This window comes from Gopherus flavomarginatus, chromosome 1, assembly GCF_025201925.1.
Source record: "Gopherus flavomarginatus isolate rGopFla2 chromosome 1, rGopFla2.mat.asm, whole genome shotgun sequence".
Lineage (NCBI taxonomy): Eukaryota > Metazoa > Chordata > Testudines > Testudinidae > Gopherus > Gopherus flavomarginatus.
Window position 1 is genome coordinate 159838689 of NC_066617.1, and position 15956 is coordinate 159854644.

General features: G+C 45.7%; 1 protein-coding gene across 5 annotated transcripts in view; it reads right to left on the minus strand.

Annotated features, from left to right (window-relative positions):
- VANGL1 (VANGL planar cell polarity protein 1) overlaps positions 1–15956 on the minus strand; it is a 56376-nt gene that overhangs the window by 7311 nt on the left and 33109 nt on the right. For all 5 annotated transcript variants that reach the window (XM_050959031.1, XM_050959022.1, XM_050959050.1 and 2 more), the window contains 3 exons: positions 6808–6941; positions 2967–3099; positions 371–605 (listed from right to left, as the gene is read on the minus strand). In XM_050959031.1, the coding sequence (XP_050814988.1) occupies positions 371–605; positions 2967–3099; positions 6808–6941 (502 nt within the window). The remainder of the gene's footprint in view (positions 1–370; positions 606–2966; positions 3100–6807; positions 6942–15956) is intronic.

A 15956-nucleotide genomic window follows, 5' to 3' on the forward strand; every position in this document is an offset into this window, starting at 1 on the left:
CCACCACCCTAGGGCACAGAGCTAGCGAGCTCCCTACTGAATTGCTACCACCACTTCCTGCAGCAACCTGTGCTTTCCTTGGAGGTCTCCAAACCAAGGATCGGCCAGGCCTGACCCCACCCGATTGGTTAGAATTACTGAGATCGCAGCTCATTGATGCTCACAGCTTAAAAAGGCAGATGGGAGAAGGGGCAATGGGGTCTGAGTTCACTCCAAAACCTAAAACCAAGTTACAAGCAAAGGATTGAAATGTACCAACTGTATTATCAATAGCAGCCCTCAAGTCTCATTACTCTCTGCCTGACCCTCATTCTCCCTCACATACACACTCCCTGCAGCTCACTGGCTCTAAGGCTGAAGGCAGTGTTACCTTGGGCGTCATGTTGTTGGTGATGCAGAAGGACAGGTGCTGCAGGATGCTTTCCATGCTGTGGTAGTGCTGCTGCCGGGTGGTGCGAAGGTATTTCTGCAGAGCCCTTGCCATGGACGGGAAAATTGCCTGGGCTGCCTCACGGGGATCCATCACTTCACCTGGAGCTTTCTGCTGTTCCTCTGCCTGGAGACGTTTAATGTGAGTGAAAGCCTCTTCCACTGCAACCACGAGCCTGCAAAAAAGACACGAGGAAGCCAGATTCACCACTGGGGAGGATGGGAAGGTCCTGTGATTAAGGCACAGATTGCTTGGGAGTCAGGAGATCTGGACTCTATTCCTGGCTCTGCCACTGGCCCACTGTGACACAACAGGCAAGTCACTTAACCCCTTCTGCAGAGAGGGAAACAGAGACCTAGGGAGGTGAATTGGAGTTTTCTTTTTCTTGCACAAAGTCACCCAGCACATCAGTGACACAGCCAGGATTAAAACTCAAGAGTTCCTGGCCCCAGTCTTGCATTCAGGTCACTAGACAGTCCTGTCTCTAGTTGAACTTTGGCCCACAGCTACTGTCATATCAAGTACAGAGGTACGAGAGTAGTGGACCCAGCACGCATTGCTCCAGGTTTGATCTGGGGGAAGGTGCTTGGCTCAAGATAGAGCACTGAATACACTGAGACCCATAGTCTCCACGCACCTCTCCATGTTCATGACCTGCATTCTATTCCCTTTTATACAAGCTGAGGTGCAGTCCTCAGGCTCCTGGCAGGTTGCCCAAGTGGCCCTGCATGTGGCAAGGGCTGGGTTCCCTGTCCTAGCACAGAGCACTTGCAGCCAAGAACGCATCCTACGCAAACCATCCCTGTTTCAGCACAGCTGTGCAAACAAACTCAGACCACACTGGAGCAAAGCAACCCAGAGCCAGAGGATGTTCAAAAGCTACTCCTGCCGAGTTTAACGAGTAAAAAAGAGCACTGCAGTTAAAGGAAAGCTGGTGGATTGTAAAATACTCATGTTTCACATTGGATTAAATTAATGGAACTAAGTCACTAATAAGGACTTTTCCACAATCCCCTGCACATAAAACCTTTAGATATTAACGCAAAGAGAAGCTGTACTGTCAGCCTGATCACGTGCAGGAAGACAGAAATATCAGAGACAAGCCAGAAACACAGAACGCTTCAGATAGCTACGTGCAGGAAACAGTAGGAGTCCTCAGAGCTCTTTTTAGTTAGGTTTTGATGTTTTTAGACAGATTCCCCATGTATACGCCAGCAGGCTGCATCTCCTGCTAAAGGATGGTTTGTCTTTAAGCCAGCAGCTGCTCTAGCTGAGCTCAGTGAGTAGGTGAAAAGGACCCAAGTTGCTAGATTGCACAGAAGGAAGCCTGTGGAAGCCCAGAGACAGCAAGAAGGGAAGCATGTGAGAGACTGGAAAAAGCCTGACCAGCAGCAAGGGGTCAGGCTGAATCAGCACGAGACTTAACTGCTGACTCTAAACCAGAGGTCGGCAACCTTTCAGAAGTGGTGTGCCAAGTCTTCATTTATTCACTCTCATGTAAGGTTCCGCGTGCCGGTAATACATTTTAACGTTTTTAGAAGGTCTCTTTCTCTGAGTCTATAATATATATCTAAACTATTGTTGTATGTAAAATAAATAAGGTTTCAAAATGTTGAAGCTAAATTTAATTTTAAATAAAGCTTCAACATTTAAAATGCAGAGCACCCCCAGAGCAGTGGCCAGGACCTGGGCAGTACAAGTACCACTGAAAATCAGCTCGCATGCCACCTTCGGCACCTGTGCCATGTTGCCTACCCCTACTCTAAACCTTCAGTTAGGGCAACTTGTTTAGTCCCTCTGGTTACAGTGGAAACCTTCCAACTGCGACTCAGCTCAGGGATATCAGTCTGCTGCAGGTGACCTGCCTGAAACAACAACTCGGAGGAGCTACCTACCCAGGTTAGCGTCAGTCACGTGTTAATTCTGAAGGCGAATGCCACCCTGTAATCACCATGCTGAACTCGTATGCACAGAGCACATCCAGCTACTCACATCCCTGTCTCTACCAGACCTGTTCAGATGGACAGTAAGACTACAGCATTTAAGCAGAAGAGTTGTACTGCCATATCAAATGCTGCATTCACTTACTTCTGGAGGAGGGAGAATTCCTCCCTGTAGAGACCAGGTGGCACTGACAGGGCTATGGATTCAGCCCCAGATTACTAGGGGGAAATAATGGGATTTCATGCACTGAGCGATTATGGATTTCTCAAGCACTGGACCCTTCCCTAATCCATAACATTCTATTAGCTGATCTGGAACATTTACACATGTTCTTTGCTTATGTATTTCTCTAAGCACTTCCTGTTACAAGCCATTGCCACCCTCGGTGTCTGCTTTTTCCTATACCTTTTTAATATAAAGGACTTTATTTATACCAAACACTCAGCCCCTTAAACAAAACCCTTTCAACCCAATTCCCCGCTTCTTTATTGGGCCCACCAAGCTGTTCAGATACAGTTAAGAGAATCCAGCACGCCAGCAAACTGACTGTGGCAGGCAAACAGCCGCTGCAACGTGAAGGAGACAGCATCACCTTGCTCGACGTTTTTTAACTCTGCGATCGTGGTCTGCTTCTTCATAGTAAAGCTCATTGTGACTGGAGTCTCTGCGCCGGGCAGCAGCAGCGATCATGGCCCGGGACTGGCCGGCAGCATTGTTACCTGGGCCTTCGAGGGGAAACAGAAGTAAGAGGAAGAGTTTACTGTTGCAGAATGGGAGCTGAAAAGGTTCAAAATCCAAGAGTGCCTGTCACAGGCAATTGGTGGGCCAAGTGGGGCTGTACCTGCCCAATGCTCTGCAGGGTGGGGGGGAGGGGGATGGTCAAAAACCCTCCCTGAAGATACTCCCCCTGGGGAAGCGTGCATATGGAGGGAGTATTTCCTGTCCACTCCAAGTGCTGCAGTCAGTGGAGATGGGAGAGAGAATTCAGAGGGGATGAAGCAGCCAAACAAACAGTTACAGTGACTGACTACACCAGGGGTAGGCAACCTATGGCATGTGTGCCGAAGGCAGCACATGAACTGATTTTCAGTGGCACTCGCACTGCCCGGGTCCTGGCCACCAGACCAGGGGGCTCTGCATTTTAATTTAATTTTAAATAAAGCTTCTTAAACATTTTAAAAACCTTATTTACTTTACATATAACAATAGTTTAGTTATATATTATAGACTTCTAGAAAGAGACCTTCTAAAAACGTTAAATGTATTACTGGCCCATGAAACCTTACAGTGAATAAATGAAGACTCGGCACAGCACTTCTGAAAGGTTGCTGACCCCTGGATTACATAAACTAGGAGACAGAGTGCTAAGGATGTTACTTACCATCCGCTATATACATTTTCAGTTTGGCCACAAGGGCAGCTGGAACACATCACATTTCAGCAACAAGACAATGAGAGAGCACAAGAGGAGTTGGGAGGGGGAGAAAGACAGACAGAAAAGAAGAACATCAAGAGATATGGAAACAACAGCCACACACAGGAAAACACAGAGCTATGCTGGGGTGTCTGGGCAGCGGCATCATCTTCAGACAAAAGACAGAAACTTTAAAAAATGTAGTTACTGTCAGAGAAGTGACTCTGCAGAATGTAACTCTGGGCTCCGTACTGGTTCTCTGTGGGGCTGAAAGTTACATCTGTCTCAAGAGTTTTTATGCCTATTAGCAGAGCCCACTCAGCTCTAGGAAAGGGAGCTGGAGTCTGCTCTACATTGCACATCGATATCAAGTAAGTATCGATCTCTTGATTACTAGTGATGCTTTAAAATGCAGGAACAGCCCAGCTAGGTTCTGTGATCCCACATGCAGCCTGCAGCGCTAGGAGTTAGGGAAAAGTGTTGTCATTTGATGACCAGAGCACATCATAGTCAGAGAAAGAGACATATAAAACAACCCTCAAAATGTATACATTTTTAAGAGCCACTTTTATGACAGTAACTATGCTTTAAGAGCCAGTCTATGCCATTAAACTGGCAGTATTTAAGCATTATCAATTCTCGAGGGTAGACAGGCCCAAGAATGCTCTGCTAACACAATAAGGGCTGCTTTTTTCTTAAAAAGAACATGGTTTCCAAGAAATAAGTTTGATGTTTAATGATGGATAGGCTAGGAATTCAAACAAACAGCTTCTCAAGAGTAAACACTTTAGATTTTATTTGACAGCCTCAATGTGTAGTGGTACGGCGTAGGAGAGGCGCAGTTCCAGTTTGGTTTAGAGACATTAACTATCTGATTCATCACGCATGGTGACGAAAATACAGCCTTTGGGCAAGCTCCCATTTTGCCAGCACAATAGGGACTTAAGCAAGACCTTCCCCACCCACCCCCCAGCTGCTGTAACATCAAACTCAAAGGCTGCCAACAAAGTAGAGGTCTTAACAGCATTACTGTCCTCTCACGCGGAGAGCATGCAAGACAGATTGTTCCACTGCCAAGAAGGTCCTGGCTACAGCTACACAGTCCACTTAGTAAATCCACAGGAATTCTTCTAAAGAATATGCTTCTATGCCACTGAGTTCAGTGTGCATTAAAAAATACCCTGCTGCACAGCAAGAGAAGCTATCCAAAACCTCTGCAAACTCTGGGATTGCACAGTATATTACAACGGCTAAAGTCCTGCTATATTCATTACGGCAATAAAGCCAAGAAGTACAGAGAGACCAAGCAATTGACAATTATTGTAAGATCCTGTGTTAGAAGCCACTCGTGCCACATATAAATGCTGTATGCTACTGGAAAGTTGGGAGTTCCTCCTATCCAGTGTCATGAAGCACTTGTTTCTAGCCCTGCCAGACAAAGATTTTGGAACTGAAAAAGCATCCCACATCCAGCTCCCTATCTTGTTTTTGTCTGCTTGAGTTCTGACAGGATTTTAAACTATGCTAGCTCACAGACTGCTGGTGCTAAAGAAATCACTGATTTTTCCTCTGAAAGTTTGGAGTCCCAGCTTTCCAATGGTTGGTATCATTAGCCTCTTCCTGCAGCAGCTATGCCCTGCCACCTCACAGCTATGCTGCAACTGCACTAGAAGAGATGGTCATTGGAACGACGAGACATTAAATAAGTCTAATGCCTTACAACCTGAAAAGGCTGGGAACACTTTGGCAGAATCAAATTTGGAAATACCTTCCAGACCAGTAAGTTCCCCTCTGACACTAGCCCGTTACCAGAATGAAAGAGAAGGCTTCCACCTGGTCAAAATGGTTAATTTTTTCCCCCAAGACCCCCTTCCACATACACACAAACATTGCCCATTTCTACAACAGAATATGCTCGCTTACATCCCTTATTACTGATGTTACTTACTATTTCCCACCCCTCGGCACTTCCTGCACTAGCCAGGACCAGAAGTGCTACAAAACAAAGCGGCCCCTCTCCAGGTTTCTGCCCCCAACCCCATCAGCAGCAGGTCTCACTAGAGGAAGCTGCTCTGGCAACATTTCCAGGTCCAATTTTTGTCGTCTCTAAAGGTTCAGAGGAGGTTTGGAGAAGCTTCCACACAGCCTCTGAACCCTTTGGGGGCACCGAGCAATGCAAACGAAGGTGTGAGCCACGTGTGAACAACAGGGCAGAAGTCTTAGATTCATCTCCCACATTCCTGCTGCGCGTGAAAACAGCCGCTCTCTGCAAAGTCAAATTCCCTCTGAACACACCCTGCTGCAAAGCCTTTCAGTACTAATCCACACATGTACAATGCAGCCCTGATTTTTCCAACTCCTGTGAAATTAAAGTTGGCCATGTTTCCTGGGACAGCCCCTCTCCTTTGTTGAGTTTAAAAGCTTCCCCATAGAAATGAAGCTACCTGATTACTGGAACACCTGATTTTATCAAGGCTGTGGGTGTTCTGACACAACCTTGACTTGTTTAAACCTGTCTTATTTAGATTCAATCAGCAAAGAATCAATTCAAGTTTGGTTTAACTCAGGTTCAGAGGGGCCACACAGGGCCTCACAATGGTTTAACTACATCTATTGAAAAAACACCCCTTTAAATTGGTACAACTTGTGAAGACAAGCCCTAAGCTTGCGAAGGTTTGCAGGACACTAAGCCCCAGTCCTTATATTTACCTATAAAGTGCCATACTCATCTAGGCTGTGTGTTAAGTAGGAAGTACAATGCAATTTAAATTGGGCTTCACTAATACATACTAGCTAAACTTGACCTAAACTTGGCCACTTTTCCTAGTCAAGACAAAGTTCTATTGTGCTTTGTAAGTCTGAAGTGATTTGGGACCAATGGACTCAGTAGCGGTAGGAGGATTTCTGACAAGAATTTTGGATGGTGAGAAGGTAGGCATGTGCCTGGAACAAAGAATAACATGTCCTGCTCTTCTCCACCCCACACATCAGTTCTCAGCTACTATTCCACCTCACCTACCATCCACATTGTAGACTTTCAGGCCAGCCATATGTTTAGCTGCGCGAGACTTGGAGGCCATTAACAAGCTCGGGTTATAGACGGTGAAATCTCTGTAGTAGTTTTCCAGAACCACCAATGCAGCTCGCTGGATGCTAGAAATAAAATGCAACAAAACATTTTTTAAAAAGACAACTTAAAATTATATAGAGAAACACAGATAACCACATTAATTGGAAACCAGTTATTAGTGTCATGGCTCTGTGTACTACGCAATTCTCCAACTGACAAATCTGTCAGACTACATTACTTGTGGAATTGGGTTCCAGGATCTTCTAGATTTCATTTTTGAGCAAAGCATTTGCCTTTACAGTTGCTAAGAAAAGCTTCTTAAATGCAAACAGGGCGTAAACTGACATAGTATTGTCTTCAAAACCGCACGCAGCCCGGAACAATAGCTCATCTTGGCTTTATCTAGACCAGAAGCTAAGGTGCAGTTCTAGTACATATTAGCCAGCCAGCCTCAGACTGAGGCACTGGTTTGGTACTGATTGATGCTTTTCCCTCCAAATCTTATATACCACTTCTTGCAGCACCTAGTGGTTCTTGAGATGTGTCTCACCCCAAGTACTGACATGGCACAGTCTTTACAACTTGTGAGATCAGATAAGATCACAGCCTGAGGTAGTATGGCTGCATAAAAGCAACATTCACAATTTCAGATTACATCCCACACCAGGGCTGGGACATAAAACAGTGTCACCTCCTCCCTTTGAGTTGGCTTCTATTCCTAATATAACAGCCAACACGAGCAAAGCAAACACAAAGGTGTTCAGCTGCAAGGTTTCCTTTCCTCATAATCAGCTTGTTAAGCAAAAAACATAAAGATAGGCACTGTTTAAAGACATAACAAGCTGAAGTGTTTCAAAATGAGCCAAGGCTCAGGGGTAAATCAGGCATGGTGCAGGAAGATGCTCTACAAATTAGGGTTTGTCTATACTGCGATGTTGTCAACAGAACTTTTGTTTTTCACGGGTACTTAAAGTCGTCCCCCCCTCCCCCCGCAACAGACAAAAGTTTTGCAGACGCAAGTGGCAGTGTGAATGCAGAGGAGCACTCTCCTGCCGACAAAGCGAATGCCGACAAAGCGCCAACAGAGAGCGTTTACACACACCGACTTTAAGCAAGCGACAAGTCTGTGTTGACACAGCCTTGTCGCTAAAAGCTGCGTAGCGTAGACAAGTCCTTAGCTCCCATCACACAGCTCTGCCAATGCACTGCTGTCCTGAGCGTCCCCTTCAGCAGACCATCAGTAGAGATTTCTTCACGTCACTACCCAGGGGAACCAGCCACGAACACTAGGCTGGTTTCACTTTTAACCCACAAGGATTTGTACTCAACAAGTAGCACTTCAGCTCCTAGAACCAACCTAACCTGTTTTAATTAAGTTACATTTGTCATTAACAAGCAAACTCCCCCATGAAAACAGCAGCAGATGATTCTCACATGAGTTATAAGAAGAAAGTTGCAGGATACGTAAGCATAGGAAGGGCAGCGGTGCGGGAAAGATACGAATCAAGAAATGGCATCTGGAGTCTAGTCTCAGCTCTGTCACTGATTCACTGTATGAATTTGGACAAGTTACTTAACCTAAGTGTCTAATGCTTCATAACCCGCTACTCTGAGCCCACATAATACATAAATAGCCTTCCAAACAAATGCCAAAATCCAGATGTCTGTTCAAATACCTAGGGCTAGCAGAGTAAGGAGGAGCAAGCTGTAGCTCTTTTCTGGACACCTTCCTCATTAAGTTTCACTGTACAGCTAAGTTGCTTTCCTTAGCTGTGTACATTAAAAGCTCAGGTTTAGATTTTCAAAAGTGAATAGTGATTTTAGACTTGATCCTTGAGGATCCAACTTGAAACACCTGAAAGATGTTTGATTTTCAGAAGGCGAGTGCTTGGCACTTTCTGAATGGTCCCCTGAAAAGCATCTCAGTCTTTGAGAGATTTCTCCCCCCACCATTCACTACTGAAAATTTAAGTCTTGGTGAGAAAGTTGCATAAAACGAACCACATGCACACAGAACACAGTTCTCAAAAGGTTCACACAATGTCAAGTCAAAACCAAATTTTCACCTGAAGTTTCAACTGCATCTCTCCTCAACAAGGGTGATTTCCCTGCCAAATTTCTGTTGGCCAACCCCAGTCATTCTAACTGAGGGGTTGTTAAATAAGTGCCTATTGTCTCCCCTCTCCCATCATACTTACACATGACAACTTTTTCTGCTCAAGCTTCCCAAAGTTTCACCCACATGCCTGGAAAGGCAAAGGGTTTGGAAAGCGATGAGCTCCTGAGAACAAGGTTAGAACAGAGATGGTCATGCTCATGTTCTGTTTGTGGACAGTTTGGGCTGCATAAGACTACATGCAAAATGGACAGAGCATCTCCAGGGAGGTGGTGTGTGGAGTGATTCCCTCCTCAGTGGGCAGGGGCAATACAGCTCAGAGAAAGCATTTTGTTAATTTTAATGTAAGAATTTTCCTGCAATCTAGAAAGAACATTAAAATTTAGACGTCCCCTGTACCCCATGACAAAAAAAAAAAAAAAGAAAAAAAAAAAAAGAATTTAACTTGCAAAAAAAATGCCACTACCACATAGGCACCCTAAGACATCCCGCTTCAGCAGGGCCTGTTCAGCTACAGGTTCCTCCCCGACGGCATGGATAAGAAAATTAGAAGGGTCACAATAATTAGAAGAGTGAGCAAATGGTTGAATCAGAGCCTCCAGGCTGTATTGCTCAATCTCTCTACCCACATCAAGGGGGAGCACCGCTCTCAACTGTGCAGTAGGAAAACTATTTCTGCTCTGCCTTGCGAGCCATAAAGTAACAAGAATCCCCCACCCCGCCCTTCCCACAGCTGGGAGAAAAAGGCACAGAGAAGGAACACATTTGTGCACATAAGAAGGCAGGTAAAGTGGCCAGATGTATTTGGTGGAAAGTGCAGGGTCTACTGCAGCCTTGAGTAGATCGAAAGCCTTAGAGCCGTGGTTCTCAACCAGGGGTCCCGGGCCCTCTGCAGGGCCGCAAGCAGGTTTCAGGGCGGCTGCCAAGCATAGCTAGCTTTAGATTTGCTGGGGCCCAGGGCAGAAAAGTGAAGCCCCACCACATGGGGCTAAAGCCTGGGGCCCTGAGCCTCGCCACCAAGGGCTGAAGCCTGAGCAACTTAGCTTTGCAGAGGCCTATGTGACATGGGGCCTGGGCAGTTGCCCTGCTTGCAACCCCCTAACGCTGGCCCTGGTTTTTATATGCAGAAAAACCATTGTGGCAGAAGTGGGCCATGGAGTTTATAGTATGTTTGGGGGGTGGGGATTAAGAGAGAAAAAGATTGAGAATGCCTGCCTTAGAGGGAGGTATTAAGATGCGTAAATGAACTGACTAGAGTAGAATGCTAAATACACACACAAAATTCAGCTCTGATTTTATATTCTCTGGGACTTCCTCCCGCAGGCTAGTTAAACTGCTTCTTTAGTAAGGCACAGAGAAGTAAAGTGGCTGCTGCAGAAAGATCTCTCCTCTCCACCCACACTCCATGGACTCCAGATCGAATGGAAACTGGCTAGGTTCCCAGGTCGACGTTCTGAGACTTTCCTGGCAGAGCATCTCTACAAGGAGTTCAGCCCTATGTTAGCTGGTAACACTGCACTCAGCACCCCTGCAAGTTAACTTTCCTTCCATTTACAATTAAAATAAGGGGATGGGATGGGCAGATTTCAGTGCACTGTAACTGAAATGACCCACTCAGATGATTGCAGCTGGAAGTCTCACCTGTATCTTACATATGACAGTATCCAGTAGAATAGGCTACGAGATAAAGCATGCTCTAACATTATGCTAATGTACAACAGCATAAAGCAACCTTCATCAGGCATTTCAAAGTGTTTTATAACACAAGTTCAGCCTCAAATCACTGTTGGGGCAAGGCACAAGACAACTGCCCTTTGTCTAGGCTGCAGAACTCAGGCTATTCCTAATGTAGATAAATTCCTGGATATTGTGATGTGAAATCAGTAAAAGGGTCATGTCAGAGCATGCTGCGACTGAGGGAAGCCAATAAGCAGCTATAACTTCAGTAGTACGTTGCATCTGAGGATTGCAAAGTCATTTACAAACAGGAATGAATTAAGTTTTACAATGACCCTGAGGAGGGAGGTGTTTTTTCTTCGTGTGAAACACTTCCCCCTCCTGCCATAGGTAACTCAGGAACAGCCGCACTTGGAAACTCGTCGCTAAATGTGATTTCAGGTTTAGGAGATCCCAAAACACTTTGCAACTTGCAGGCCAAAATGGCCTTAACCTTGGCTGCAGTGATGGACTTAGTCAGGCTGTGACTGAAGTCTTTTTTTCAAGGAGATTGTTCTTGGAGGCTTTGCAGAAGACCGGAAATGCTAGGACAAAGCTTAGAGCAGAGAAAAGCAATCCCAGCAGTTATGTGCAAATCAAATCTGCAACGAGTAACAGTGCGTAGATATGCAGAGCTAGACTTTTAACCACTGGAGTCCCTGTCTTCCCCGGAATGTTACTGGGAGCCCTTCCAGCACCAGGGGTAAGGTTGAGCAGAGGTTTCTGAAGAGGTGGCTCTAAACAAAGTGTCTAAAATCCCCAGGTGTACTCAGATGGGCCGACAATTCCTGTGCCAGTTAATAGGCCTGGGTTGTGTTAGTAATGCACATTAGGGTCTGTTTGGTCAAAGTGTTCCTGAGAGAAGTTTCTTCCCCAAATGACCTACTTTTTAAATTTTCTAGTGCTCTAGAATCTGGCACAATGCACTGAAACTGGGATGCGAGCGGAGGAGACATGCTCCATTCTCAATCACGCGATACTGAGACCAAGCAGAAACTGAGCTCTGGACCCTCAAGGAAGAGCTCAATGAGACACCTCCGCTCAGCTGATGGCTTAGGGAGGGTGGCACCAAAATGCAGTCCTAATGACCATGAGTTTGAGTCCCCCTGTAGGCAGATTCCTGAGATTAGTTTTGTGCACATGGGCTGTGTACCCAGCCTAAAACGATGGCCAGTATCTACAGAGATGTCAAATCACTGGGATGCTCTGAGCTCATCTAGTGCAGGCAAACAACAGCAAGTCTAAAACATACAGATTTGCTGGGCACACATAGGGATAAGCCAGTTACGGACTACTCTTATCCCCTGGCGCTGCTCCCGCTGGTAGCCGAGGGGCTGTCAGAAATGCCCAGGAAGCTTCTCCCACCTTCCGAAAATTGTCCCTCAACTTTGCCCCCCTCGTTACTCCCACCTTCTCCAAAACCAAGGGAAATTCACACACAAAACCCCTTCGCAAGCACCGAGACTGAAGCCAGTCAGCACTGCCCTGTGCTTGCCATGTCCTGCAAGAATATTACAGCATAGCTCCCAAAACGTAAGTGTTGCAAGACCTAGAAACCCAGGATAAAGATGACACTTCCCACACAAACTGGAATCTGTCCCTGTAGGGATGACAGTAGGGAATAGGAAGGTCAGTACCTTACCCCTCTCATAAATGTGCTGTGTTCCTTGTGCCTGCCACAATTCCAAGTCAGCATCATTCATATGCACCCTCACTGTGCTCTGGGCAGCACCACTGATCCAGGAAGCACTTGCTACTGGATGGAAGAGGTTAAAGGAGGGGGGTGATATTGTGCTTGTCCATTGACCCTTGCGCTAAGGTGGCAGTCAGGGCACAGGATTAAGGTTGTTTCAAACTGGAGGGAGCAGCAGCATTTCAGTTTTATATCTGAGAATACACACTTAAAGTGACTTAAGAAACCTGGTCAACCATTGTGTCAGAACAAGATCTTCAAACTATTGCAACAGCAACAATATTCCATTTTAGTTTCCTTGGGCTGTGGTCTCATTTTCTCAAATGACAGGAAAACCACATTTTCTTGTCAGACAACCACATTTGAAGTCTACAGGCAATAAAGAATAAGTGCTCAAAATTCCTCACCCTGCAAGTCTGCTCAGGCTGTGCACTGGGATGGCCAGAATTTGGAAAGTATGTTTTAAATACATGACCAAGGAGCAGGGCCCCAGGCAATTGTTGGACAATCTTCTCAGCTGGGGAGGGGATCCTCAGGGCCAATCTTTAATTTCCCATGTCCTGGGAGGGAAGGAGTCCCCAGCCTGCTCCCCAGCTGACTGTATGGCAACAACTGAACAGTTCTTGTAAACACTTGGCTCTGTTAATCGAATGTGTACTAATGGTTCAGTTAAAGGAACATGTACTTCATACAAGTAGGAAGGATTTGTTGGACTGGCTCCAGGAATCACTTCCTATGTCAGTTTCTTCTCTCCCTTTAAAGGCAGTTTAGGAAATTAAGAGCAAGATATCTATATTCAGGCAACATAAGCTGGAATTTTTTTTTTTTTTTTAAATACACTGCAACATTAGTCAGGAAATGCATTAGTTAAGTTTCCAACAGCAGCAGGGTTATCTCAGCTGCTTTGAACATCCCAAATATTTTTTGGCACACATCACACAGAACATCAAGTCACACATTTAACAAGATAAAAACTAATAAAAATTCTGTGTGCAGAACGTCCATGGTAACAGTTCAGTAGGGATTTTGTACAACCTTAATTAAAAAGTTCTGGAAATAAAGAAGTTTTTTTCATCTGACACTTAAAAAAAAAAAAAAGTCTTCATAAGTCTACCACAAATGTGGTTAGCTTAAAAAAAAACAGCAACAAAAAAAACACAACTTAGTCCACATTGGAGATAAAACAGCATGAAAAGTTATATTTTAAAAAGGAAGTTTCATTGCAGCATGACATCAGCGAAGCTTTTAACAAAATAAAATAATAAAGCACTACTTTAATTGAAGTGTCCAGAACAAACTATTTTTAAAAAGTAACTCTACAAATATTCCCAGGCCAATGTTAAAGTCCACAATTTAATCCAGAATGCTTTCATAGCTGTCCTACAAATCCTGTAAAACTCTATATTACAGCTACACTCTGGCTGAAACTCTTATTCTGAGAAACTGACTAAGCCAGGAGCTTGGTGAAGTTTATTGTTTTTCGAGCATTTGTCCTGGACTGCCCACTAAGCAATTCTGCAACAGTCTTTCCACCAGGCAATTTTAGTAGTGGCCACTTCAATTGATGGAGTTCAAGATTAATGTTTTCCTGTCATTTGTAAGACAGAGTACAAGCTACTTGCAGATGGTAAGAGGCATTGGTTTTAGCTCTAGAAGTTTGAAAATACAGCTAATACAATAAGTCATGGCAAAATTCAAAGATACTGTTGGTGGGTGTGAAGGGGACGACGCTGACTTGTCAGGGACAGAAAATGGCTAGTAAGATGTGTCACACTTCACTATGTCCCTCCACACCCAAATAGCCAAACATTTTACTCCCCAGTATAGGGAAGGACCTACACATGGAGACGATATGAGAGCAAAGGGTTCTCTAATCTAGCAGATAAAGACATACCAAGATCCAATGCGTGGAAGCTGAAGTCAGATACATTTAGACTAGAAATAAGGTGCACATTTAAAAGTGAGGATAATTAACTAGTGGAATATACCAAGGAATGTGGTAGATTCTCCATCACTTTCAGTCTAAGTCAAGATTCGATGTCTAACAGATATGCTCAGCCAAAAGTTATAGGCTTGATGCAAGAGTTAACGGGTGAAGTTCTATGGACCTATGTCATGCAGGAGGTCAGACTACGATCATAAAGATCTCTTCCAGCCTTACAAGTCGATTAATTCTCTGCTGCCCTGAGGAACAAGAAGGAGAAGCAGGCAGAAGATAGGGTGACAAGGAAAGAAAGAAGGGAACCCAGTCCCTGCAGGAGAGAAGAAGAGATGGAGATATCAAGGGCTGGAGCCTAGGGAGAAAAAGGAGGATGAGGTACAGAGGTCTGTGAGAGAGAACATAAGAGATTCATACCAACACAAGGTGCGGGGAGGGGGAGACAGGGTTTATGTGATCAGGGATTCCATAGTCAGCAGAATCAACAGGCTTGTCATACCAGAACACATCCAGAGAACAGAAGAGCTTGCTGCCTATGAGGAACAAGGCTATGAGATGGGGACATGAGGCTGAAAAGGATCCCAAGGAGAGCAGGGGAGAAAATCCATTGAGCTGTGCTGCAGGTTGGAACGAATGACACTGCTAGATTCTCACTGGAATGGATAGTGACTTCGCTAAGCTGAGTAGGACACTTACAGTGGAAGCTCAGATGACTTTCAGCAGAATACCTATATATACTGGATCATAAGCTGGTTCGTTTATAAGCTGATCCCCACCCCCACCCCACCCCACCCAAGATGGATACGTAAAAATGCAAAATTTTTATGACCCATTCATAAGCTGAGCCTATAATTCAGGGGTCAGCAAACTCTGGCTCCCAGGCCATCAGGATAAGCCACTGGTGGGCCAAGATGGTTTGTTCACCCTGAGCGTCCGCAGGCACAGAGGTAAACCTAAGTAAACAAAGTGTCCCAGCCCGCCAGCTGCTTACCCTGACAGGCTGGGACAGCAACTGGTGGGGAAAACTTTTTTGCAGGGAGAAGCTAGGGGTCGGGGGAGTAACAACCCCCCATATGACCCTACCCCTAGCCTGGGACCCCTATACTCTTCCCATCCCATCTGTTCCCACCTTATCTGGAGAGGGCCGGGGAGGATGTCTCTGGCTGGCTGGAGCTGCTCCGGCAGGCTGGGCAGCGCGGCCGCAGCCTGCTCTGGTGAGCCAGACCAGGCGGTGCAGGCCCAGCATGCTCCGGTGGGCTGGGCAGCACAGCCACAGCCTGCTCTGGGGGGCGGGGCCAAGAGGTACGGCTGCAGGCTGCCAGCCCCGGAGCTGCAGCTGCTTCGGAGGCTGTGGGGAGAGCAGCATGGCCAGAAGCAGAGAGACTCTTGCCCCACCTCTTCCCTTCTGGCTGTGCTGCCTCTCCTTGCCCCCTCTGTTGGGGAACGAGGCTGTGTCTCATCTCTCTCTCTATACTCGTTCATAAGCCGACCCACTTCTCTGGTGCTTCCCTTTTTTACTAAAAAATTCGTTTTATGAACGAATATATACAGTAGTTCTGGTCCCTAGAGAAGGAGGACAAGTTAATGAAGACGAACTGGTGGTTCAAGGATTGGTGCTACGAGGAAGGCCAACC